The sequence below is a fragment of the Coptis chinensis genome, chromosome 7, assembly GCF_015680905.1.
Source record: "Coptis chinensis isolate HL-2020 chromosome 7, ASM1568090v1, whole genome shotgun sequence".
Classification (NCBI taxonomy): Eukaryota; Viridiplantae; Streptophyta; class Magnoliopsida; order Ranunculales; family Ranunculaceae; genus Coptis; species Coptis chinensis.
In genome coordinates this window covers 64538924-64564078 of record NC_141462.1, presented here as the reverse complement: position 1 = coordinate 64564078, position 25155 = coordinate 64538924, and the positions used below count along the sequence as shown (strand labels likewise).

General features: G+C 37.3%; 2 protein-coding genes and 1 long non-coding RNA gene across 3 annotated transcripts; all 3 read left to right on the top strand.

Moving 5' to 3' along the window:
• The first annotated feature begins 1155 nt into the window (after positions 1 to 1155).
• On the top strand, positions 1156 to 3816 carry LOC147488406 (uncharacterized). Its single transcript, XM_086574369.1, has 6 exons — positions 1156 to 1336; positions 1424 to 1632; positions 1701 to 2285; positions 2444 to 2622; positions 2703 to 2943; positions 3259 to 3816. Exons 1-6 carry the CDS (start codon positions 1156 to 1158, stop codon positions 3814 to 3816), a joined length of 1953 nt encoding a protein of 650 aa, XP_086430495.1.
• Positions 3817 to 4740: 924 nt separating this feature from the next.
• On the top strand, positions 4741 to 5204 carry LOC147488405 (uncharacterized). The gene is made up of 3 exons (XR_015202114.1): positions 4741 to 4866; positions 4951 to 5043; positions 5139 to 5204. It is a non-coding gene; the product is annotated as an uncharacterized LOC147488405 (long non-coding RNA).
• A 4714-nt stretch (positions 5205 to 9918) lies between these two features.
• LOC147488404 (uncharacterized) lies at positions 9919 to 12377 on the top strand. The gene is made up of 5 exons (XM_086575144.1): positions 9919 to 9968; positions 10092 to 10199; positions 10284 to 10353; positions 10432 to 10632; positions 12240 to 12377. Exons 1-4 carry the CDS (start codon positions 9919 to 9921, stop codon positions 10630 to 10632), a joined length of 429 nt encoding a protein of 142 aa, XP_086431270.1. The 3' UTR covers positions 12240 to 12377.
• The last annotated feature ends 12778 nt before the right edge of the window (positions 12378 to 25155 follow it).

Below are 25155 nucleotides of genomic sequence, written 5' to 3'. Positions count from 1 at the left end.
TAGCTTAGAACCACACTAGTTACCAAATATCTTTGGAAACTTAACTTATCTATGATGCATTAAGCTACCTTACTTCAGTTCTAAACATTTTCTTTGTATTTTAATAGGAATGATTTAAAACAAATCTTGAAGTAGACTTTATTATTTTCCAGTTTTGTTTTGTGTATTTGCTTAAATATACCGATTTTTTATAAGTTGTACATGTGTTTTTACATAATATTGGCATTGTTAGGAAAATTCTTAGGTAATTAGGCAATGTCTTTCTCGATTATTTCTTGTCTCTAGCATTTTATTGTGCTATTCAGAAATGGACAAGTCTTGGATGTCGTTGAATCGGTTTACTCATGCATCTCGAGAAAGGGGTTGAAAGTTTTATGGCGTTTGCCAAAAGAAGTTTGGTGAACATAATCCCATGCCATGTCCATGCAAAACATGTGGGAATCTCAATAAATTTGTGGCTAAGGATGTTGAGTTCCATCTGTTTTACCATGGTGTTGATGGAAGTTATACCAAATGGATATGGCATGGAGAAAAATCTCTGGTCAAGTTCCTCGAGTGTGCCTTTAGATAGTCCCACCCATCACCATTTTGGGAGTGAAGCCCTAGGTGATGATGCACTCATAGATGATACCACACCCCGGATGATCTTTGCAAAGCACAATAAAATTGGCTCGGGACCGCTTGTGACCCGGTATTCATCTAATCCGAAAAGTTTGAAAAATTCTTGAAGAGGCCGAGGAACCTTTATACAAAGGTTGCCCAAAGTTCACCAAATTATCTGCGGTTGTTACATTGTTTAATGAGAAAGCAAGGAGTGGGTGGTTTGACATAAGCTTTTCGCGGTTGCTGAAAATCATTGGAGATATGCTACCGATGATGATAATTTACTACCCAAGTATGAGAGAGGTAAAAAGACATTATCCGTGTATGGGATGAGCTATGAGAAAATAGATGCTGTCCAGAATGATTGTGTGCTTTATAGAAAGGGATCGATAATGAGAATAAAACTAATTGCCCTACTTGTGGTGAGTCAAGATACAAAGTGAATAAGAACCGACCGAGCAACATAAAGGGGGTGCCGCAAAAGTTACGTGGTATTTTCCACCTATCCCTAGGTTTAAGAAATTGTTTCGGTCGGTCTGGACATCAAAACATATGACTTGGCATGCTGACAAGAGAGAGGTTCATGATAAGTTACGCCACCCAGCTGACTCCCCCGCATGGAAGTTGGTAGATGATATATGGCCGGAGTTTGGCCAAGAGCCAAGATATTTGCGCTTGGCACTTTCAGCAGATGGGGTCAATCCACATGGCTCAATGAGCAGCAAGTATAGTTGTTGGCCAGTAATGTTAGTCACTTACAATCTCCCACCTTGGTTGTACATGAAAAGAAAGTTTGTTATGTTAACGATGTTGATTTCAGGTCCACGACAACCTGGAAACGACATTGATGTTTACTTACAGCCACTAATTGATGACTTAAGAACAACGTGGGATCTGAGGGTTAAAGCTTATGATGCTTATCGACAAGAGGCTTTTACATTAAGAGCTGTATTGTTGTGGACTATTAATGATCTCCCTGCATATGGTAATTTATCTGGTTGTGTTGTAAAAGGCTATCATGCTTGTCCCGTATGTGGTGAAGAGACACAATCGTGTAGATTAAAACATTCAAGGAAGAATGTATACATGGCCCATAGAATGTACCTTCGAGGAAGATCATCCCTTCGGGAAGCGAAAAAAAAGCATTCAATGGTGAGCAAGAGCTTCGATCAAGCACCTATTCCTTTTTTGGTGAGAAAGTGGCAGAAAAGGTTGATGGAATCAAAACCTTGTGGGGGAAACCAATACAAAAAGAGAAGCCCAAGAAAAAGAAAAATAAATCAAAAAGGTCAACTCCATTAAAGAGGAAGCGGATGGAAGATGTTAGTGATGATGGTGCTAGAATTTATTGGAAGAAGAAGTCAATTTTCTTTAACCTCATCTACTGGGAGTACTTGCTTCTTCGGCACAACTTGGATGTGATGCACATAGAGAAAAATGTTTGTGAGAGTCTTATTGGAACCTTGCTGAATATTCCAGGCAAAACAAAGGATGGACTGAATAGTCGTCTTGATTTGCAGGAGATGGGTTTAAGGGATGAATTGGTACCTGATGTAAGTGAAAAGAAAGCGTACTTACCACCAGCTTGTTACTCATTATCCAAAGAAGAGAAATTTAGTGTGTGTGAAACATTGCATAAGTTAAAAGTTCCAGATGGATACTCATCGAATTTTAGAGCATTGGTTTCTATGCAAGACTTGAAGTTGGGGGGTATGAAATCTCATGATTGTCATGTGTTGATGCAGCAATTACTTCCGTGGCTATACGATCGGTGTTACCAAAACATGTGAGGATTGTACTTATCAAATTCTGCTCATTTTTCCATGAATTATGTGCGAAGGTAGTAGATGTTCTTAGATTGCTTGAAGTTCAGAAGAATCTGGTGGTCACCTTGTGTTTGCTAGAAAAATATTTCCCACCGTCATTCTTTGATGTTATGGTTCATTTAACCGTCCATCTTGTTCGAGAAGTCCAGCTTGGTGGTCCCGTTTGCTTTCGATGGATGTATGGATTTGAGAGGTATTAAGAACATTAAATATTCTTCTAATATTATTACTAATTTAAATTATTTAAAGTAAAGAGTGGTTTCTGTGTTTTAGGTATATGTCGGTGTTAAAAGGTCAAGTAAGAAATCGTTACCGTCCAGAAGGTTGCATGGCGGAATGTTATATTGCCGAGGAAGCGGTTGAGTTTTGTAGTGAGTTCTTCTCTGGATTGGATGCAGTTGGAATTTCTCCCATTGAAAATAACACACCCTCTGAAATTGTGACTGGAAAGAATCCTCCAGGAGGTGATTTTATTGCAGCTGATGTTAAGTCCTTGGAGCAAGCACATTGCTATGTATTGCACAATACAAGTGTTGTTCAGCCATATATTGAGTAATTATACTTTAACTATTTGACTTACAAATTTTACGCTTTACTCTAATTCTTTATGGAAATTTTAGAGCTAACCATGCGGTTAGATATGGAAAATTATTAGGAGACACATGAACCACCTAAAGAAAACATTTCCCGGCGGTCAAAGTTCAGAAATGGTTACAAGATGAACATAATCGTTCTTTTAGTTCTTGGCTCAAAAACGAGGTAACAATTGTCAACAGTAAAACATGTTTTGTGTCTATTTAATAAATGTAGCTAACATTTTTAAGGACAGGTTTTTGAAGATCGGCGCGTCTCTGGTAACAAAATCTCAGAAATCTTGAGATGGGTATCACAAGGTCCCCGTATACATGTAATGAAATATCATGGTTACACAATTAATGGCTGTCATTTTACCACAAAGGATCGTGATGCTTCACGTGTCAGTCAGAATAGTGGTGTTAGTCTAGTGGCCACTGCAATGCATGTCTCTAGTGCAAAGGATAAAAATCCTGTTTTCTGCGAAGCAGGATACTATGGTGTTATTGAGGAAATATGGTTGATTGATTATGGTCATTTCAAAATCCCAGTGTTCAAGTGTGATTGGGTTGACAACAAGAATGGCTTTAAGGTTGATGAGTTGGGTTTCACCATAGTTGATCTTTCTAGAATTGGCTATAAATCCGATTCTTTCATTTTAGCCTCCCAAGCAAAGAAAGTCTTCTATGTACCTGATCCAGTCAATCAGAAATGGTCCATTGCTCTAGCAGCTCCTCAAAGAACCTATCATCTTGATGACAATGAAGAAGACCTCTTTGATGTTGGCATTGAAGATCATACCGATCTGAAGTAGTGCATTATGATGAACCTTTGGATCTTTGTAAATGAATGCGAGAAAATGTACACACGTGAAGATGTTGAGGGATTTGGGTGACAATGATATTTAAGTGATAGATCTTTTTGCATGGTGCTACTGTTTCTGGTCTGTTTTTTGTCTTATGATCTTTTTTTTTGTTTGTTTTGAAAATTGATGCCAAAGACATGTAATCAGTACTATGTATGGTAATTGCGATTTTTGTGTAAGTGTCTTTTGTTCCTATATATTTCCTGCAGTGCATTGTTGTACTATGTTTATTCATACTCGTATGCTCTGCATTGCATTGTTGTACTATGTTTATTCATACTCGTATGCTCTGCATTGTTCTGTGTATCATGTTGAACTTACCCATTCTAGGCCATGCACAATATATTTATTGATATGTATGGTTTTTTTCATAGCATAGTAATGGATCCAGAAAGGAATGGTGAATCACAGGACAATAGAAGTAATGTTGATCAACCCCACATTCAGAAAAAAAGGAAAGCTAGTAGGGGACAAGCTGTAATGCTTGAGATGACCAAGAATTGGGATGGAAAGGTAATTCTTGTTGAGTATGATAAAAAGGTAGGCCTACACCACGAAGCGATCAAAGACGGGGAAGATAGCTGGTTATGAAGGGGCTTTGGCAAGAGTAATGGTCCCACTTAACGCGTTTAGTGATTGGCATGAAACTAAAAGATTTTTGGGGAGGGCAATTGGAAAAAGATTTATGGGCTACAATGCAGGTAAAGAAAATATCGCTTTTCGGCCTGTTATTTATATATTTTAGAATGAATTTTTTCTTGGGCTTACCATTTAATTCATTTGATATAGGCGAGATTTGTGTTGGATCCAAATCGAGGGGTCAAGTTATATCGATATTGGCCTCAAGTGGAGGACATTTAAGACAACTCGACTACTAAGTACATACTTCCATTCAAAGATGATCTCGAACTACTTGTGGCGCCACCTACAAAGTATAAATATCTTGACATAATGGTTTGGACTGCATTTGTGCAATCAAGGTTGACCCCGGAGTTCCAGGTATATATCTACTTCTTTTGTCTGTTAATGTATTTTAGATATATATACATATGTTAATGTCTTTTCTTCTTTGGAATTTTTAAGGAGTTAAACTTGCTACAATCTGAAAGGCAATCCAATAATGTGTATACACACCGACTGAGCAGATCAGGCTATGTGGGTCTTGAAGAAGATATTGTAAGTACATTTAGTAAATACTATTTTAAGTAGTTTCTTACGTTCAAACTAAACTAACTTAGATGTCTAATTGTGTTGTTATGGTTCATGTGTAGAAAAAAAAATCCATAGAGACAGGCATTTTTGTTGATCATGAAGATAGGAGTGTCAAATGGAAATTGGCTCGTCAAAACAAAAGCGGTGAATATTCAAATGGCGCCACAAGGGAAGTAATAGGAAAAATTGTAAGTTTCCATTGTCAACTGTTTTGGACTTTTGTAAGATTTCCCAAAGGTTGTGACGTATCAAAGCGCCTTTAACTATAGCTTGCGGTCCGAATTCTTCCCAATTGTTCCATCGGTGTTAATTTTTATGGTTTGAGCAAAGAGGTGGTTTCCATCGATTGCTCTTAATTTCTTGGGCAGAGGAAGACTGCCTTGCATGCCCATACATCAAGTTATTTTTATATCACTGTATACATATGGCTCGGGATTCTTTGGTTTCATTATTATTGTAGGATGATCTGAAAAAGCAAGTAGATGAGGGATTGTAGTGGTGAGGGAAGCAATGATGTTCTTGCTATGGCTTTGGGTACCCCGGAGCAACGTGGGCGAAGTTAGAGGCGAAGGAAGCATGTCACGCCAATGGCCTATTTCAAAATACCAAAGCGAGGAACAAAAGAAGTATAATCGGAGCTGTTGGTCCAATTACATGAATCTCAGGAAAGGGTGAGAGTTTTAGAACATATTGTGAAGGAAAAAGAGACAAATAACTCCCACCATTCAGAAAATGTTGCATCCAATAGTAGCGGCATCTCAAGAGGTCGTGGTAGTTTGCCAAACCTTAGTTTTTTTTTTTTTTTTTTTTTTAAAGAAAGATAAGGCACTAAGACATTAACATGCTCTTCCATAAACTCCCCGACAACCTCTCCCGTTCTCGAGAATGGTATAAGATATCTTATATATAGTTAATGGAACTATGTTATAGATCACTTATATACAGAGAGAAGCGGTACTCTTTTGAAATCCTTCTTTCGGTAAGAAAGTCGATTGCCTCTGTTCATTTGGGGGCCTACAGATATATAGTTGTAGGAAGGGGGTGTAGCTGCGAGGGAAACAAAACTCTTTAATAATAGACCGATCTTAGCTCGGTAGATCGCGAGTTTACACTAAAGCTTGTGTGTAGGAGCCTAAAGAAATTAAGTTCTTACGGTGTAAATGCTCACTAAGTAGGAAAAACCATTTTATCATGATAAAATGCTTTATTATAGCCATTAGCATTCATTATTGCAACTAGTGATGAAGCTGATTTTGGGCGACGGGACATTCTTTAGTAATCACCTTGTCTTGAAACATCCGTTGGGGCTAGTATGTGGATTGCGTGAGTAGATCTTTGATCGACTCCTACCCATAATCCTAAAGAGGCTTTTAAAAAGAAACAAATGGAAACCCCGTGGATGAAATTCCATGACTCGTGCGTTCATAAACAAGTCCGGAGATATAAGGGAAGAAATCGATACGACCACGAGCAAAAAGCGCTACAAAGGCTATAGCGTGTTTTAACATTTCATGAACGACTATAGAGCGGGGTGGCCATAATAGGCCCTTTTTCTTGATCTGAGATCGACATACGATCCATGGATCGGGCGGTTTCTCGACTTTACTTACCTTTCGATCTAAAGTGTAAACCCTAATTCGCGAAAGACATAGGGGTGGTTGATCCGGTGGTTAATGCGGAGTTGTTTACCCGATCCGGTCGAGAACCCAACAAGATAGTATAGTAGCGGAGGAAGCAATGGTAGAGCTAGTTTATGAACTAAAAATGAAGCGGATCCTGTTGCTCATACATCTCGAGATCGACATAGATCTGAGGAAGGAAGTAGAGTCCGATCCTTTGCCGCAATGGCTGTGATGATCAAAATTATGGAAGTATGGTGAAGTGGTTATGGCAAACCTTTTCCGTGGTAACCTAGTTTCAGGAACACCCTCCTTCCTTTGCCGGTATAACGACCTAGCGATTAAGTCCGGATATTAGGTTGTTCGACCAGCCCCATCTTCTTCCTCTTCCTCCTCTGCGCAGTGGAAAAAAAAAAATGGCGGATGAGGGAACCCATACCTAGACTTTCAAGAGTGACTCCAAGTGCGAGAACATCAAAGTTCTTAGTTTAGAGGATATATCTGCGAAGATAGTCGACTACGGTTGGGTGCTTGAGCTTCATTAGTGCTTTCACTTCATGCTTCCTAACCATCTCTCTAGAGATATTAAGGTTACCAGCTATCTCTCCCAACGTTCTATCACCTTTGCCGTCAAGCCCATACCTCTGTGACTCGTCGATCACCGGGCTCTCCTTAGGCTTTAGTGAATCAAATTTGGAGAAAGCATAACAAAGTAGGTTGTTTTCGAAAAATTAGGATCAAACTATCAATACTAGAGGCTGAAAATTTGGAATTTATACACATTCGGATACACTTTATGCATATCTACATGCAAATCTAAGAAGGGATAGATAGTTCAAACTTCAAAGCATGTTTCATCATGTTTAAATCGACAAGGTATTTAGAAATGGCATTGATAAAAATGTAAAACTAAACCAGTAAATATAGATGTAAAACTAAACCCGATAAACTAAACCGAAGATTTAAACATGTTTCATCATGTTTAAATCCACCACTCCGTCTTTGCTCTGTACTATCACAGCCCCCTCGATTGCTTTCGATCCGCCTCAATTGATCCCCAGAACCACCTCATTGCTCCGTACTTGTTGTTCTCTGTATAGCCCTTCAGCGTACTCAACCCCCACTTTTCGACTCCTCTCCGTTACCCTACTATAGCATCGCGACCGAATCTCTGCCTCTAGCCGATTGGATTTGCACTAGCAAGCTGTATCGAGAACTCCTTTCGGCCTCTCTATCTCACCACCTCTCACATCCCTGTTTTCCTCGGACTCACTATACTCTCTACTGGCTGTGCTTACGCCACTACCTCCGACCGAATTACAAGCTCTCTTATCGCTATCGATTACGACTACTACTACGAGACAACATCTCTTCACGAACTTCTTATGCCCACTTCCTCATAAGAGTTTCTGCCTAGCAGCTCCTCTCTCTCTCAGCTTGTTCCTCTCTTTCTGACACAACCTCAATCCGGCGCACTTCCTCCCTTACTGCCATAGAGCCTACACTGTTACCTGAGACAACTGCTCTCTCCAAAAGCCCCGTGTCCACTTCATCATTAATGTTACAACTCGATCTCCTCTACCTCAATTTGGTACCTCTCTCACGGTGATTCCTCTCTCTCTCTCCTGCATCAACTGCTCCACTCTCTCATTTTGGGTTTGTTCCGTTGTAGCCCGGGAAGGCGGTGATTTATTCCCTATTTCATTTCTAAACATGCTACTCTCGGGTATGGTTCTGAGTTTTCTACATGCACCTCCTTTTGCCTGGAGCGGCTTCGTTCCAATTTCTTGTTTGAGCTCCTGGATTTACTGCATTCACTCCTTGCATATGGTGACTATCCACCATGTTGTGTGTTTGTTCTTGTACGTTGGAATGTAAGGATTGGAGAGGTGGGAAGTTCTGAACATTCAAAAACTGGGAACTCATGGTTCTTCTAAAGATTTGTTTTACCACTGTTGAACTCACACTGTGTTCAGTGTAGGATTTTTAGCAGTGACTAAAACCATACACAAGGATTGGATGAGTAGGATGATGAACGGTGTTCTTCCACAACGAGAGGGATGTTTTGCCCGAAAAGGAATAGAATAGCGAAGGTTTTTGGATAAGAAACAAGGAACTTGCGTATTTTTAACTAAACGCGGCAAAAAAAGGATTACTAGATCATTGATACGACTTAAGTTATGTCGCATCTTGTCGCCCAAGAAATGGTCCCCATTGTTAGCTTTTTGGTTTAGTAGAAATTTTAGAAATTTATGCAATGTTGCTTTGTCTTTATTTATTAACTTTCACTATCTCTTACATGTAGTTTGAAGATGGTGGTACTTCAAAAGTGGACAAGGCAGCGTCAAATATTGAGTTTAGTATCCCGCAAGTATGTTTTATGGGCTAAATTGTGAAATTATATCCAACATTAGTTTCATTCTATCATATACATTATTATTTAATACTTGTATGTATTATTTGATAGATGCAGAATTGTAGATTGACTTTGGGATCAAAGGACAAGATTGTTGCCAAAGGAAAGGTTTATGAGAAGACGGGACCATTAGAAAAAATTCACAATCTTCCTTTAGGGGAGCACAATGTAAAAGTGTCGATTGATTGTGTATTGTGTCCTGATTCCCTCTCCTATATGCATGCATGCGTGGTGTTTTGACCTCTATTTTAGATGCACACAACTCATTTGTGGCTTGGCCTGAAAAGTGGGTGATAGTAGGTGATAAGGTAAAATATATTTTCCAAATTTTATTAGTTATGCTTTTAGAACTATCGTAACTAACTTTAACGTTTTTACTTGATTGTAGGATATGGTTGATGATTCTTCTGCAGCTAATGGTGAAGTGGCAAGTCAGCTCCAAAAGTTTGGCAAGATTATAGAAAAAATGATGAAATCAAGTCAAATAAGTATTCCACTTGAGAAGGGGGTGTTTGAAGAAGAGATAGCATTCAATTATTTCTTAAAATCTGATTTATTAGATGTTTGTAACATGAAGAAGCTTGAGGTTAACTCAATGACTGCATACTTAAGGTAAACTATTTGTCTCAAGAGGAATCTTTTATACATTGGGTGGTATTGCCATTTAATTTACTATACTTATTTTTTAGGTTTTCTCTAATCGACCCGATTTGAAAGTTCTCGAGCAAAATATGGATTCTTCCATCCTTCACATTTCAATGATTTTGGAGATAGAGAAGAGATGAAACTAAACTGATAAAGAGAATGAAAGTTGTGAGAAAGGATCAATTGATTTTTGTGCCATACTCCACCATGTAAGTGTGTATGTATTGTATATTCATGTGTGTTCAATGTATCTTACTAGTTATTTAATTTTAACCACTTGCATGTAATTAAATCTTACTTGTCATTTAATCCGTCCACTTTTGTGGCTTTAGGGGTCATTGGCTTTTGTTAGTCATTGATATGACATCAATGGTAGTGTTTTGGTTGGACTCCATGGTACGAAAGGCTATTGATTTGGATGTAAAGTTCATAGTGAATGAGTGAGTAGTTCATTCTTCTTGTTTGTTTTTTTTCAAGGCTTCATTTTTAAAATACTAAGTCATAATGGATACCGTTGTGTGAAGTGCGATGAAAGTGGCAGCTATGGAAATGGGAAAAAGAACTAAAGGAAATCCGACTTGGGAATTGGTGAAGGTGAGGAATGAATAGTTGTGTTGATGATATACCACATAGTTTAATCCTCTGTGTGTGACTTTTTTCATCTCTATGTAGTGCCCTAAACAAACAGGGAATAAGGAATGCGGCGTTTATGGAATGAAATTTATGAAGCACCTTATGGAAGATCCTCTCGTGTCGACAAAATCTAAGTTGAAAGAACTTGGGGAAGTAGCGACATACGAAGACGAGGAGCTTAATGATATTCGTTTGGAGTTAGTTGAATACATTTTGGATTTTATCAACCATGGAGAATAGGTACTTCCTATGCTTTTGGCTCTTAATTAGCATGAATGCATGTTTGTCTTTCTTGATGGCATGAAACCTATTCCCTTTATGACCTAAAACAAGCTTACCTCCGCATTTGTATTCCTATTAAGGACAAGAGTTAGACTTGTCTATTCCTACTACAGCGTTTTACTTATCTTTACTATAACTTTCTCATCATATAGTCTATTTAATAAAAAAAATTAAAATTAAAATGAATATTAGCCGTGTCAACGAATCTGATATTTTAGACTATGTCGTACCCAAATCTCCGTACCTGTGTCTAAATCGGACACTTGTACTTTATTCCAACATTTTTTTTCTTCTTCTTTTAATTCCATATTAGGGTTTTTGTTGTTTTTGGAAATGCAAAACTATGCAGTGTAAAATTTATGCAAAATAGTATGCATTTTGGAGTTACTATGGGTGTTGAAATGCTGTTTTCCCAATTTTTTTGTTATTTTTGTTCTTTTGATCTTCTGTATTTAGGTTTTGTGGCATAATCTAGCACGTGTGGAAGCCAAACAACTTCTGAACAATTCACCTTTATGACATTCATTACTATACTTCAATCTTGATTAAGTACTACATAATTTGTTACTGCCAAATAGGGTCTAAAAGTATTTTTAGTTGGTTTTGCTAATGCAGAGAGTTTATTTTGCCTTGTTTAGCTTACTTAAGTAATTGTTCTTTTATATATGTTTCACATGACATATCAGTATTAACAAATGTGATTGTTGGTTGTGTTTGTCCCTGCTGAATTAATTTCCTTTTTTCCTTAAAAAACTGTGAGTACATCATCAGTTTAAGAAAACACTTGAGAGCCTTGAGGCACCAAACCTTTTAGAGGGTGATTGGGATTGGGGTGTAAGCTTTTTTTTTTATCGTTAGAACTTGATTCCCCTTTCTATTTCCTTGCGAAGGTGGGAATTAAACCCAAGACAATGGGACCAAGTCCCAAGGCTCAGCCTGACTATTCCAACTATCCACCCTTATACATCCTTAGAAATATTAATAATTGTGTCACACATAACATGCCTTATGAATATTATTAACAAATGAGTTGGAAAATCTGTCAAGGCTTTAGGTTATCCTTGGGGATACCTTTGTCAAGCTCTATCTTTGTCAAAGCTGTTAGGGCGAGACATCGACTTGATAAAAGTGACTTCGCTACTAGATCGCGTAGTCGAGGGACTTAAGGGTAACCTCATCTATGTAATAGATGTATCACGGACATGCTCTTTCTTCCCCCCGCCTTTGGTTGGGCAATGCGCTATGTCGGGTTCTTTGGTCGAAACAGGAAGCGAGGAAGGCACTCGTGGAGGGTGAGCTTGAGTGAGTGTGCTTGGTAGGAACAATCAGTCTGTCCCTTACTTGCCCATTCAAGCCGATAGGAAGTTTAAGTAAACACTTACACTTACACTACTACACTTATTTGCCATGTGTGAAATAGTGTAAAATAATATTCAATGTTAGGTTGGCGACTTATCTTGGAGTTTAGTAGTTACATGTTTAATTTCTTGGTGTACATGCTTGGTATTATTTTTTTAGGCTTCTCTTGCAAAGTATTGATGAAGTGCTTGATTTATGCCATGTAGGTAAATTTTTCATTGGAGAACTAATGGGGGAAGCTTTACATGGAGACATCATGTGCTACTTTTGGTTTTTTGTTTAGTTTTAATTTTTTTTTGTACATGCATGGAATGGAAGTTAGAGAACTAATTGAGGAAGCTTTACATGGAGGCATCTGTGTTACTTTTGATTTTTGTTTTGTTTTAACTTTTTGTACATGAAAGTGCAACACATACTTTTAGGTGGAAAATTGTCTATAGCAAGCTTTCTTATGCAAGTCTTATTTTGTTAGCTTACTGCAAAGGATGTTGTTGGTATATTGTGAGATTGGAGGTTATTTTGTGGTGCTGCAATTGGTTTTAATATTAAAAAAAAAATAATAATAATATTATTTCGGTTACAAAACAACCGATATTAAACAATTTTACAAAAACCGATATAACAGACAAATATCAAAACCGATATAACAAACAATATAAAACCGATATAATAACTCTTTTTATATCGGTTTTCTCTGATAGAATTATATCAATTTTTAATGAATTTATGTTATAAATACATAAGATTATTACATCAGTTCATGTTTAACCGATCTAGAAAGAGACACTTATTATATCGGTTATGGTTATCTGTTATATCGGGGGTACTTATATCGGTTTGAAGTTTATTGAAAAACCGATATAATAAGTCTTTTATATCACTTTTTAGCCGATATAAAACCATTTTTTTTTAGTAGTGTTAATTGATTATGATTGCAATAATCTACACTAGCATATTAGGAATTTTATTTAAGTGAAATCAAATCCCCCTAATCTCTTCTCCTTATTCTTCTCTATATTTTATTCAATTCATATTCAATTGCTTAGTTAAATTAGTATAAGTTAAATTCATATATTTAGTTTCATAGTACAAATTCACCTCTATAAATATTACTCTCACCATTGTTCCCTTGTGTTGATTAATTGATTTCTTTATGTCTTGGTAGTTTAGAAGTGGAACGATTCTGTCCTCTATATATTGCATAAATCTATATGTGAGAGTTGGAAATAAATAATTGATACCGTAAGAATAAGGTTAGAGTAATCTAATTGAGTTTTTACGAGTTATCAATAATCTAGTAATAGAAAAGCATTTAGTTTTACTTTTTTTTTTTAAAAAATAAGATAGGGTTAGGCTGACCCTCACCTGCATTAATTAACCAAGTCTCACATAGGTGGTACCTAGAGCATCCTCCTCTATGAGTCTATGCAAATCTCTATCTAGAAGAGGTATAAATACTACTAAATCATTATAGATAGAAGTCTTAAGTCCTGCAAGTAAGTCTGGCGGCTTAATAGCTACCCTCAAAACATGCGAAAAAGAACAATAGCTGAGTTTTGCAGCTAGCTTTGATGTCAGAGCCTCCAAATTCGAACATGTCCATGGTGGTTTTACAATCTTTGTGACAATTTTCACTGCTGTAAGGGAGTCAGATTCGACTTCCACCTTGTGATATCCTAGTTCATAGCATAGCTCGAGCCCGATCGCAATTGCCTTCAGCTCATGATAGATTACCGATTGCATGTCACCACTGTCCGTATAAGCTGCCAACACTTCACCATGACAGTTTCTGATGACACCTCCATGGCCAGTTCCCTCTTCCGTCAATGCACCATCTGCATTTAATTTTACCTTCCCTTCCTCCGGTGGGATCCACTTACACTGTCGCATCTTCATTGCTCTGAACTTGAGCTGAATACCCAGTGACTGATAGAGCTTTCTAGCTTCTAGCGAATCTTCGATATCAGATGCTTGAGTCTGAATGGACCTCTTGGTTTCTCTGATGATTTTCCTCAAGACCACTTTCGCTGGTCTAGCCTTGCTATTAAATCGTTTCCCATTTCTTTTTTTCCATATCCCATCCATTGCCGCACAAATATAGACCTTATAAATATCTGCCACTAAATTGGATCCTCTACATAATCGCAATAGCGAGGACCATTCCCTCTTTGAACTTCTTCCATCAGTCATAATCCCCAGAGCTATTTTTATTCCATTGAGAATCTTTCGCGAATATGCGCATTCAAAGTAAAGATGATTTGAAAATTCTCTACTTTGATTACACAAGCAGCAGGAGGAGAAAGAGAGGATCTTTTTGTGCACCAGCCTATCTTGTGTTGATAAACTGTTGGAGAACAACTGCCAAGTTGTAAAAGAGTGTCTGGGTATAACCAACCTGCTCCACACAAATCTCTGCCATCTTACTTTTTCTCCTTTTCTCCTCAAAGCTTCATATGCACTTTTCGATGTGAACTTCCCGCTTTGGTGAGGCTTCCACACCCACCACTCGATCCCGATCTAGATGTTTATTTATTCTTGTATTTAAGATATGCTCTCTCAGACTGTTCCATTTGATTCTTGCCATTTAGTTTTACTTATTCATAGCATAAATAGTTAAGAGTAGGTAAAACTATTGTTTAACACTTTATCAAACGGCGTTGCTGCCATCTTAGTTCTGTTTAAATTCGTTTCCTTTAGTATTTTCGTCCCTACCAAAATCCCATTAATCCCACCCACCCTTGTTTGGTTATGACTATGTTTGTTTGGTTTAGAATTTTTTTTTTCGGAATTCTACACGGAACGCGCCCGCGCCCATAGTAGGCTATCTCGGGAGCACTCACACCCTAACAACACTGGACATTAGTTCAGGCAAGAGCGCTCCCGCGCCCTTTTACGCCTAGTTCCAAGCGCGCCCGAGCCCAGTTCTGAATTAGTCCGATTTTTACAAGTTATTTTCTAACTCACTTCATTCAAGTTATTCAGTGTTTCCAACTTCGTGAATACACTATGATCGCGTATACAAGACACTATTCAAACGCGTAGCAAGGAGGCATTCAGGTACTCCTGCTTCCACTCCTCGCCTCTTCTGTTAGAGGATTTTTTTCTAGCATATCAGGGTTGTTTGACTATTTGTTTGTGGTTTGTTTCTTATTGGCCTCAGCCTTGTATAAGATTAAGGTCCGGTACTAGTAAACCATCTTCTGTTATTTATCGCAAACGTCAACGCACACACCTATCAAGAAAACCACACACTGCACCTATAACAATGGCTGACGAAACAGAGACTCCTCTCTCTGATTTTTACAAGGCCCTTACCAATAGCCCTAAGTCTTGCATCGTTCTTGCAGACCCAGTAGGGGATTTTCGAATCCCCCCGAATATATTTAATTTGTTACCAATTTTTCATGGGTTAGACCATGAGAAGCCTTATTAGCATATGTATAGGATAGAACAAGTTCTTACCACATTTCATCATCCTACCATTGGTATGGAGCAAATTAAATTGAGGGTGTTTCCTTTCACCCTCGCCGATAAGGCGACATCTTGGTTAACTGCCCAAGTGCCTAATTCTGTGGACTCATAGGCCAAGCTTGTTCAATTATTCATGGAATAATTTTACCCACCATCAAAGACAGATGAAATGCTTCAAAAGATTCATTTCTTCTGCCAGAATCCTCATGAATTCTTTTCAGAGGCCTGGAATCAGTTCATTGATCTTCTCATCGAGTGTCCACATCATAACCTTGCGAAAGACATGCTTATTTGTGCCTTTTTCAAAGGGCTTTTACATGACCATAAAGAGGTTCTTGACATAATGACTGGGGGTAGTTTCCTTAGTAAAGGTGCCTCTGAGGCTTATAGGTTTTTGGAAGATCAATCTAAACGTCAAAATAACTGGGGGGATAATGACATCCCCGCTCGATAATTCTTCTTTTCCACAGTTAAAGGCTGCGGTATGTTTGAGGTTAAATCTGATCCTGAGCTGAAAACTTTAATCAAATCTCTCACTAAAAAGGTAGAAGCCATTTCTGTCCAACAACAACCTTCTCCTGTCATGAACGTCAGCACTCTTCCATGTAATTTCTGTTACAGCCTTAAGCATCCCGACTCCTATTGTCCTCTAGTATATGAACAATCATCCTCTCAACCGGACAATGTTTGTTACATTAATAGCGAACCTAACGCACCTTGGAGACAACATCCCAACTTCGGTTGGAAAAATAATCATCAAGTTACACCTCCAAGGTTTAATAATCAAAATGTTAGGCTAGTGCCAAATTACAACCAAGCTCCACCGAGACAAGGACAAGGACAAGGTAATTATAATAATTATAATGTTAATAAAGGTATCGTTCCGGTTACTAATAACTATCGCAACCTACCTATTAATAATCAATGTGAGATAGTTCTAGTCACACCACCTGTGCCCACTACACCTTCACAACCAGATCGTCTCGATGCCTTCATACAGGTTAGCCAACAGCTTTTACAATCCATTAATCATTCTAACCAACATGTTTTACAATCCATTAATCATTCCATCCATCAGTTAGCCCAAGTGAAAGCCCCACCAAAAGGTGTGTTTCCAGGTCAAGCCGTACCTAATCCTAAAATGCTAAACACAGCCTTTGAAGTAACCGGTAATCCTAGTAATGAAAATATCAATGTAGGTGAGCTAAATGCTATCACTACTCTCCGTGCTGGCAGAGTGGTTGGTAACGCCGTAACTATGCATGTTGTTACCCCACCAGTGGTCCCTACACTTGATATTTTACCAGATACCGAAGTAGTAACTAATGATCCTACTCCTATAGAGGTACCAGCTAAACCTCAACCCAAGAGGAAAAGGGCCAAGGTTAAAACTCCTATTGATCTATATGTTAAATATAGAGAGAACCCATCGTTTCCCTAGAGACTAGCCATGTTATACAAGGATACTAATTTTGATGAGATTAAGGAAGTTTTTAAAAATCTAACGATTAACCTACCTTTTCTTGACACTATTAAAAATTTACCACAACATGCTAAGTCTCTAAAAGAGTTGTGTACTACTAGGCGGAAGACCAATATATCAAAAGACGCCTTTTTAACTGAACACTATCTAAACATAATAGACTTGTTAAGTACAAGGACCCTAGTCGTCTTACTATACAATGCACCTTGGGAGATACCCATATGACGACTGCATGATAATAGCCCAAAACTGTAGTTTTAACCCCTTAATATTATTACAATTAGACCAATTATGTGTATAATAAATATGAATTAGTACTGTTTATGTGTGTTTATGTATTTCAGACATTGGAGTCAAATATATGAAGAAACATGTCACTTTTACGAGATAAAGGAGCAAAGGTTGGTTGCTAAGAAGTTCTATGATTAAAGGCCAAGATTCCAAGAGAAAAAGCATTTTTAAAGCCCGGTCAAAGCTGAAAAGTCAAAGTCAACGCGGGCAGAAATAGAGCAGAAAAATCAATAGAACTTTCATAGGCTATATCTTTGAACTAAGACCTCAGAATTGGGCCTATTATATGTCAAAACAACCGGCTCAGAAAAAGATTTATAACGGTCCAAACCTTGACCCAATCAAAGGAGCAAAAGTTGATGAAAAGGCTATTGCAGTAATTTCTAACAGAGAAACCCTTTTTGGACTTTTGTAATTAGGTTTTGGGCTTGATTTAAGGGCCCAAAACATGGGTCCAAAGCCCATGCACGAAAATGTAAACCTAGCCTCTCTTTTATAAAGAGGACTAAGGCATAACTCTGGATATACTTAGACTTAGATAGATATAATTAGTTAGAGATAGATAATTAGATTTTAGACTTAGTTATTAGTCTAAACCTTAGTTAATTATTGTTCTTCAGTATTCATTAGATTAATAAAAGTTCATTATTGATACTTCATTATGTCTTCTTCTTATATATCTATTTATGATAGTCTAATAACGTCTAGCTAAACCTCCATTAGAGGGGTTTGATGAAGCTTGATGAAGACTTGATATGTTAGTTAGAATTATTACTTGTAAAGAATTTCACTCTAGAAGGATAGTTGATTCACCATTAGAATGGGTTGGACTTCCTCACATGCTAATTATTAGTTGGCAGAGATTGTCATGAGTAATTAAAGATCAACACTTAATCTTATTTGATTAGGACTACAATAATCGACACTAGCATATTAGTAATACATCAAGTGGATTCAAATCCTAATCCCTTCTCCATATTCACATTTCAATATTCTATTATCATAGTATAAGTTAAACATCTTAATTAAATGCAATTGTCATATTAGTGTAATTTAATTCATTACTCTCATTCTATTTTGTTAGTAGCGATTAAACTAGCGGAAACATACGTTTAAAGGACTAGGAGTGGAACGAATTTTCTACTCCATTTTATTACATGATTCAAGAGAGTAGATAACTTTGATAATCTAGAATGCAATTACTATAGTGTTTACTTCTGTTTAAGTTTAATTAGTTAAGTAGGAGTAAACAATAAGTTTTTACGTTTATCACTGCGCTATTAGTCCTGGGGGCGAGTGTTAACTTACTCCCTTATTATTTATATAAACAAATTGGTTTACAGGAGATGCAACCTACTAAAATGACATTGCAATTAGCTGATCGGTCTTTTAAGTATCCTAAGGGTGTTGTTGAAAATGTGCTGGTTAAGGTTCAAGATTTTTACTACCCAGCAGACTTTGTTATCCTAGACACAGAAATCGCTAACGACTCTGTTCCTATCATTTTAGGGCGTCCTTTCTTGGCAACTACCAACGCGCACATAAATTGACGCGATGGTTCGATGTCCATATCATTTGGTCATCTTTCTGTTGAGGTAAATATTTTCAAGTTGATGAAACAGTTACCTGATTCATCTATAGATGGGGAAGTCAACATGATCGAGAGCTTAGCTCAAGATTCTTTCAACAATACGTTTCCAGAAAATCAGATGCACCAGTTCCTTTCCTTCGGTAGTTCCAACTTCGATGATAACTCCTACTTAGAGGAAGTCAGTGCCCTTTTCGAGTCTACCCCTGTCTTAGATCCTTCTGACGTTTTACCTTCTGAGTTTAAGGACCTTTTACCTAAACAGGTCTTCACTACTAAGGACGAGGATCCTCCGGAATCCTTTTTGCCAATTCCTCCCACCCCTATGCTCAAACCTCTTCCTGCTGAGTTGAAATATATCCAGCATGATCTGGATTGTAGTTATCCGGTGATTATATCTTCTCCGTTATCTACTGATGAAGAAGCACGTTTGATTAGGGTGATTAGGGAACATCATTACGCGATCGGTTGGTCCCTATATGACATTAAAGGAATTTACCCTGGTGTATGCACACATCGCATACATTTGGAGGATAATGCGAAGATTTCACGCGAACCTCAGCGTCGCTTGAACCCTGCCATGAAAGAGGTGGTCAGGGAGAAAGTCTTATGGATACTGATGTGGGGATCATATATCCCATCTTCGATAGTGAATGAGTAAGTCCTATTCATGTAGTCCCTAAGAAATCTGGGGTTACCATTGTTCGTAATGTTGTGGGTGAATATGTTTCCACGCGCGTTCCTATGAAATGGAGGATATGTATTGATTATAGACGCTTAAATGCCAAGACACGAAAGGATCACTTTCCTTTACCTTTTCTAGATCAGATGCTCGAACGTCTAGCTGGTCATGCTTATTATTGTTTTTTATGGCTATTCTGGCTATTTTTAGATCATTATCAATCCTAATGACCAAGACAAGACTACCTTCACATGTCCTTTTGGAACATATGCGTATAAACGGATGCATTTTGGTCTGTAATGCTCCTAGTACATTCCAATGGTGTATGCTTCATATCTTTAGTGACATGGTGGAGCGCTTTATGGAAGTTTTCATGGATGATTTTTCTATCTATGGAGACTCTTTTAGTGAGTGTTTGTCTAACCTTTCTTAGGTGTTGACACGATGTGAGAAGAAAAATCTAGTTTTAAATTGGGAGAAGTGTCATTTTATGGTAAAAAAAGGGATAGTGCTAGGTCATATTATATCTAATGACGGCATAGAAGTAGATAAGTGATAAGAGCCCAAAATTGTAGTTTTAACCCCTTAATAATATTACATTTAGACCAATTATGTGTATAATAAATAAGAGCTAGTATTGTTTACGTGCTTTTGTGTATTTTAGGTATTGGAGCAAAGGTTGGCTGCTAAGAAGTTCTATAATTAAAGCCCAAGTTTCAAGGAGAAAAAGCATTTTTAAATCCCAGTCAAAATTGAAAAATCAAAGTCAACGCGGGTAGAAAAAGAGTATAAAAGTCAACAGAACTTCCGCAGGCTGTATGTTTAGAAGTAAACCTCATAATTGGGCCTATTATATATTAACACGAGCCGGCTAAGAAAGAGCTTTCTAACGGTTCAGGCGTTGACCCAATCATAATAGTAATAGTGGACTAAAAGGGTGTTGAAGTAATTTCACGCAGAGAAACCCTTTTTGGACATATGTAATTAGGTTTTGGGCTTGATTTTATGGCCCAAAACATGGCTCTAAAGCCCATGCACGAAATTGTAAACATAACCCTCTCCTATATAAAGAGATTTAAAGCTAAACAAAACTTGGCTACTCCGCTCTTTAGTTTAGAATAAATTAGGGTTCTCTCTCTCTCTCTCTCCTTTTTAGTTTTAGTTTATAAGTTTAGTTTGTAGCCTCCATTAGAATTATTATTAAATGTTTTAGTTTATTCAATTCAATTACTTCTTCTTTACATTATGTCTTCCTTTCATTCTTTTGTCTAAGATAGTCCCATGATTCATAGCTAAACTCCCATTAGAGGGAGTTTGAATGAAGCTTTGAAAGGACTTGATTTGTTAGTATAGATTTGTTTTTAAGGTTTAAGTTTAGTTTTTCTTGACTTAGATATAAGAAGAGTTTAACCTAAACTAGATAATAGTGAGTTTGCCATGAGAATGGGAACAAGCTTTCTCTCATGCTAATTATATTATGACTAGAGATAGTATTAAGTAATTAGGGATCATTAAAAGTCTAGTCTTTATATTTTTAACTTTGTGTGAGAATATCTAGACTAGGGTTTTCTATACAAATCTATGCTAGCATGTTAAGAAATTAAAAAGTGGATTTCAATCTCTCTCTAGTTTTCTCCATATTTGATTCACCTATAAATAATTACTTTAGTTAATATTAGTATAAGATCAATTGATAGTATTATCTCGTAGTATAAATTCTCAACATAATATTACTCTTGCCATTATTTCTTTGTGTTTGATTAATTAGATTCTATTTATGTCTTGGAAGTTTAGGAGTGGAACGAATCCTAACTCTTTATATATTACTTCATTATATGTGAGAGTAGGAAATAAATAATTAATACCGTGAGAATAAAGTTAGAGTAATCTAAGTGAGTTTTTACGGGTTATCAATAAGGCTAAATTACATAAGATATCGTCTTTACCTATACCACGGACTGTCCGTAACATTAGAGCCTTTTTAGGCCATGCAGGTTTCTATAGGCGTTTTATCAAGGATTTTTCGAAAATAGCTAGTCCTTTAACTAATCTGCTTTTAAAGGATGTCATCTTTTATTTCAATTTTGACTGCAAGCAGGCTTTTGCAACTTTAAAAGCTGCTTTAACATCTGCACCAATTATACAGCTTCCCGATTGGTCTAAACCTTTTGAGCTTATGTGCGACACTAGGGATTATGTTGTTGGTGTTGTGTTAGGACAAAAACTAGATGATAAGTCGACTGTAAATTATTATACTAGTAAAACTTTAAATGATGCTTAACACAATTACACTACTACTGAAAAGGAATTTTTAGCTGTGGTTTATCCTTTAGATAAATTTCGCCCTTATTTGGTTGGTTCTAAGACTTTAGTCTACACGACCATGCAACTCTTAGGTACCTTGTCGCCAAGAAGGATGCTAAACAGAGATTGATTCGATGGATTCTTCTCCTGCAAGAGTTTACCCTAGAAATTAAGGATAAACGAGGGGTAGAAAATGTAGTGCAAATCACTTATCTAGACTTACCAATAACAGTGATAGTGATTCAAAGTCCATACCTGATTCTTTTCCTGATGAGCATATTTATTCTATTTTTTCTGCACTATGGTATGCCGACATTATGAGCTACTTAGCTTCTGATATTATTCCTGATATTTGGTCCAAAAATGAATGTAAGAGGTTTTTTGCCAGAGTTAAGCTATACTACTGGGATGAGCCCTACCTTTTTAAGTATTGTGCGGATCAAATTATTCGTCGTTGTATTCCCCAGTGGGAATATAATGAGGTTTTATCCTTATGCCATGACAAAGAGTGTGGTGGCCATTTTAGTGGTATGAAAATGGTTGCTAAAGTTCTTCAATGTAGTTTTTATTGGCCTACCCTTTTTAAAGATACCCAAGTTCATTACAAGACGTGTGTTCGTTGCCAACAACTTAGGCGTATTACTAAATGTAATATGATGCCTTTAAATCCCATTTTCGTGGTAGAAATTTTTTATGTCTGGGGCATTGATTTCATGGGTCCTTTTCCTATTTCCAACGGTTTTGTTTATCTTCTTGTTACCGTGGACTACGTTTCCAAATGGATAGAGACCATGGCTTGCTGTAGCAATGACCATAAGACAGTCGTGTATTTTTTTAAGGAATACATTTTCTGTCATTTTGGCATTCCTAAAGCCATCATCAGTGATGGGAGAATGCATTTTTGCAAAAGAGTTGTTACTTCTTTAGTTAAAAAGTACGGAGTTACCCATAAGGTGGCAACTCCTTATCATCCACAAACTAGTGGCCAGGTAGAAGTCTCTAATAGGGAAATAAAGAAAATATTAGAAACAACAGTAAATCCTGATAGGAAAGATTGGTATAAGCATCTTACTGATGCCTTATGGGCATATCAGACTGCTTTTAAAACTCCTATAGGTATTTCTCCCTTTAGACTTGTGTTTGGAAAACCTTGTCACTTGCCCATTGAATTAGAGCACCGTGCTATATGGGCTATAAAAAGCCTTAACTTCAATTATGATGCGGCAGGTGTCAGGTGCAAATTGCAATTAAATGAGCTTGAAGAAATCCGTAGTGATTCTTACGATCTCGCAAAAGATTATAAAGCTAACATGAAACGTGCTCATGATAAACAAATTCTGGGTAAGGAGTTTGTGGTTTGTCAAAAGGTTTTGTTTTACAACTCCCATTTGCACATTTTCCTTGGAAAATTTAAAACCCATTGGTATGGTCCTTTTATGGTTACTGAAGTCACCCCTTACAGGGCCATCACCTTCTTAAATCCCAAGGCGATAGTACCATTCAAATTAATGGCCAACCATTAAAACATTTTCACGAGTTAATGTCCCCAGCTGTGGAGGATGTCCTTTTACAGGACCATGTCTATGAGGACTGACCTTTGTTGTTGGTGTACTTCCTTTCATTTCCATATATTGGTGAGTGCACCATTTAGGTAACTGATCCCTCCCTTTGGAGGGTGTGGCTATAAGTACCGGATCCTAAGTCCATGTTTAACATAATTCACGTTTTCCACTCTTGCATGTTTTCTCGGTTTTTGGGTCATGTTTCTCTATAGTATGAATTATGTCTTTATTGATTTATTGTTTTCCCTTATATTAATCCGTATTCATAAAAAGTAAAAAATAAAGAAAACCATAAAAATTGTAATCTAGCAAGTCTCGGGAATCTGACTTTAAAAGACCCACGTATTTAAACAAATTTTCTAAACCCTGTTTTCAAAATTTGTTTGGGGGTGGGGTGTTGGTCTTTCCATTCTTGTTCGCTCAACTTCCTATTCTTGTTATTTATGCTGCTTAGTTATATTTTGATTCAGGTTGACACTATCTATGAATTTAGATTCTTTTTGCTCACATAACTTATGTCATGCACACACTCCGAGACATTTTCCATTTTCCTATATATCAACCACTGTTAGATTTGAGTTTTTTTTATAGATCATTGGATTGTACTCTCTTTGATGATCATTTTCATAGCTCATTCGCAAAAATTGAACCGTTAGCGAATCGGGAATTTTAGTTTTAATTTTACGCGGCATAGGACGGAATGGGTATTTCAAAATTTGTTCTGGGCTTGGGCCCAACAGGTTAAACCTCACGCGTTTATACCCCTTCATGTTCTTCATCTACTCCATGCCTCCAAGAACAGTTCGAACCATTAAAAAAATAAAAAAATAATAAAAAAATTTAAAAAAAAAATCTAAAAAGCCACCGCGACCCACTCTAATTTGTTTCAATAAAGTTTCAATTAGAACTCTTCCCCACCTTGCATTCCACCCAAATTTGAATTCCAAACCCCAATGGCTACCCAAAACCGAAAAATTCTTCCGGAACAAGTTTTTGTTTCTAAACAATTTTCACCATTTTATGATACTGAGATGATTAGTAGGAGGTGGAAAGGGTTGTGGTATTCGGTGAATGATATTTATCACACCAATTTGGTGTTAAGTTTTTATAAGAAGAGGGAGATTGAGGGTCAGAAGATTTTTGTGATAGTGAATGGTAAGAGGAGGGAATTGTGTACAGATATGTTGTCTAATATTATTGGCATTGATGCAAGACGCCTCACACTGACAGTGTAAGAATCCCAGTTCGGAGGAATCAAGGCTTTGATGAGAGAGACGGTATTGGTAGGGCAGTACAATACAAAATCACATTGTGTTTGACAATCATCTCTAAGAACCAACCAACTGGTTTTAGCTCAGTGGATTGGTCGGAATGTCATTTGCACTACGAAAGTCAGTGACATTAATTTAAACTGTCTGCACGTTCTCAGGGTTATGCAGGAGAAGAGGTATGATTTTTACGTCCTCAACTTTTTGTTAGCTGAGATTCAATGCATTGGTATTAATAATGCACCCTTCCCTACTTTAATTACAAAGATTATGATGCATTAGATGAGGATGAGACATCGTGTTTTGATGCCGGAGTTTGGGAAAAGGCTACTACGGACGAAGCACGTGCATCCTATTGCATCGTGGCATGTTTTCTCTGAATTCCATCTGTGAGGATCTTCGGACTAGGCAGGTTACAATTCATGAGAATTTTGAGAAAATCAGCAATAGTCACAGGGATCTCCAGGCTAACA

Bases quoted from the DNA above. Each gene is read 5' to 3' on its own strand.
- LOC147488404 (XM_086575144.1), top strand. From the start codon at position 9,919: ATGAAAGTTGTGAGAAAGGATCAATTGATTTTTGTGCCATACTCCACC. The intron at 9,969-10,091 runs GTAAGTGTGTAT...TTGTGGCTTTAG, and splicing joins TTTGTGCCATACTCCACCAT to GGGTCATTGGCTTTTGTTAG. The intron at 10,354-10,431 runs GTGAGGAATGAA...ATCTCTATGTAG, and splicing joins CGACTTGGGAATTGGTGAAG to TGCCCTAAACAAACAGGGAA.
- LOC147488406 (XM_086574369.1), top strand. From the start codon at position 1,156: ATGACTTGGCATGCTGACAAGAGAGAGGTTCATGATAAGTTACGCCAC. The intron at 1,633-1,700 runs GTATGTGGTGAA...CATGGCCCATAG, and splicing joins AAGGCTATCATGCTTGTCCC to AATGTACCTTCGAGGAAGAT. The intron at 2,286-2,443 runs GTTTCTATGCAA...TTATGTGCGAAG, and splicing joins CATCGAATTTTAGAGCATTG to GTAGTAGATGTTCTTAGATT.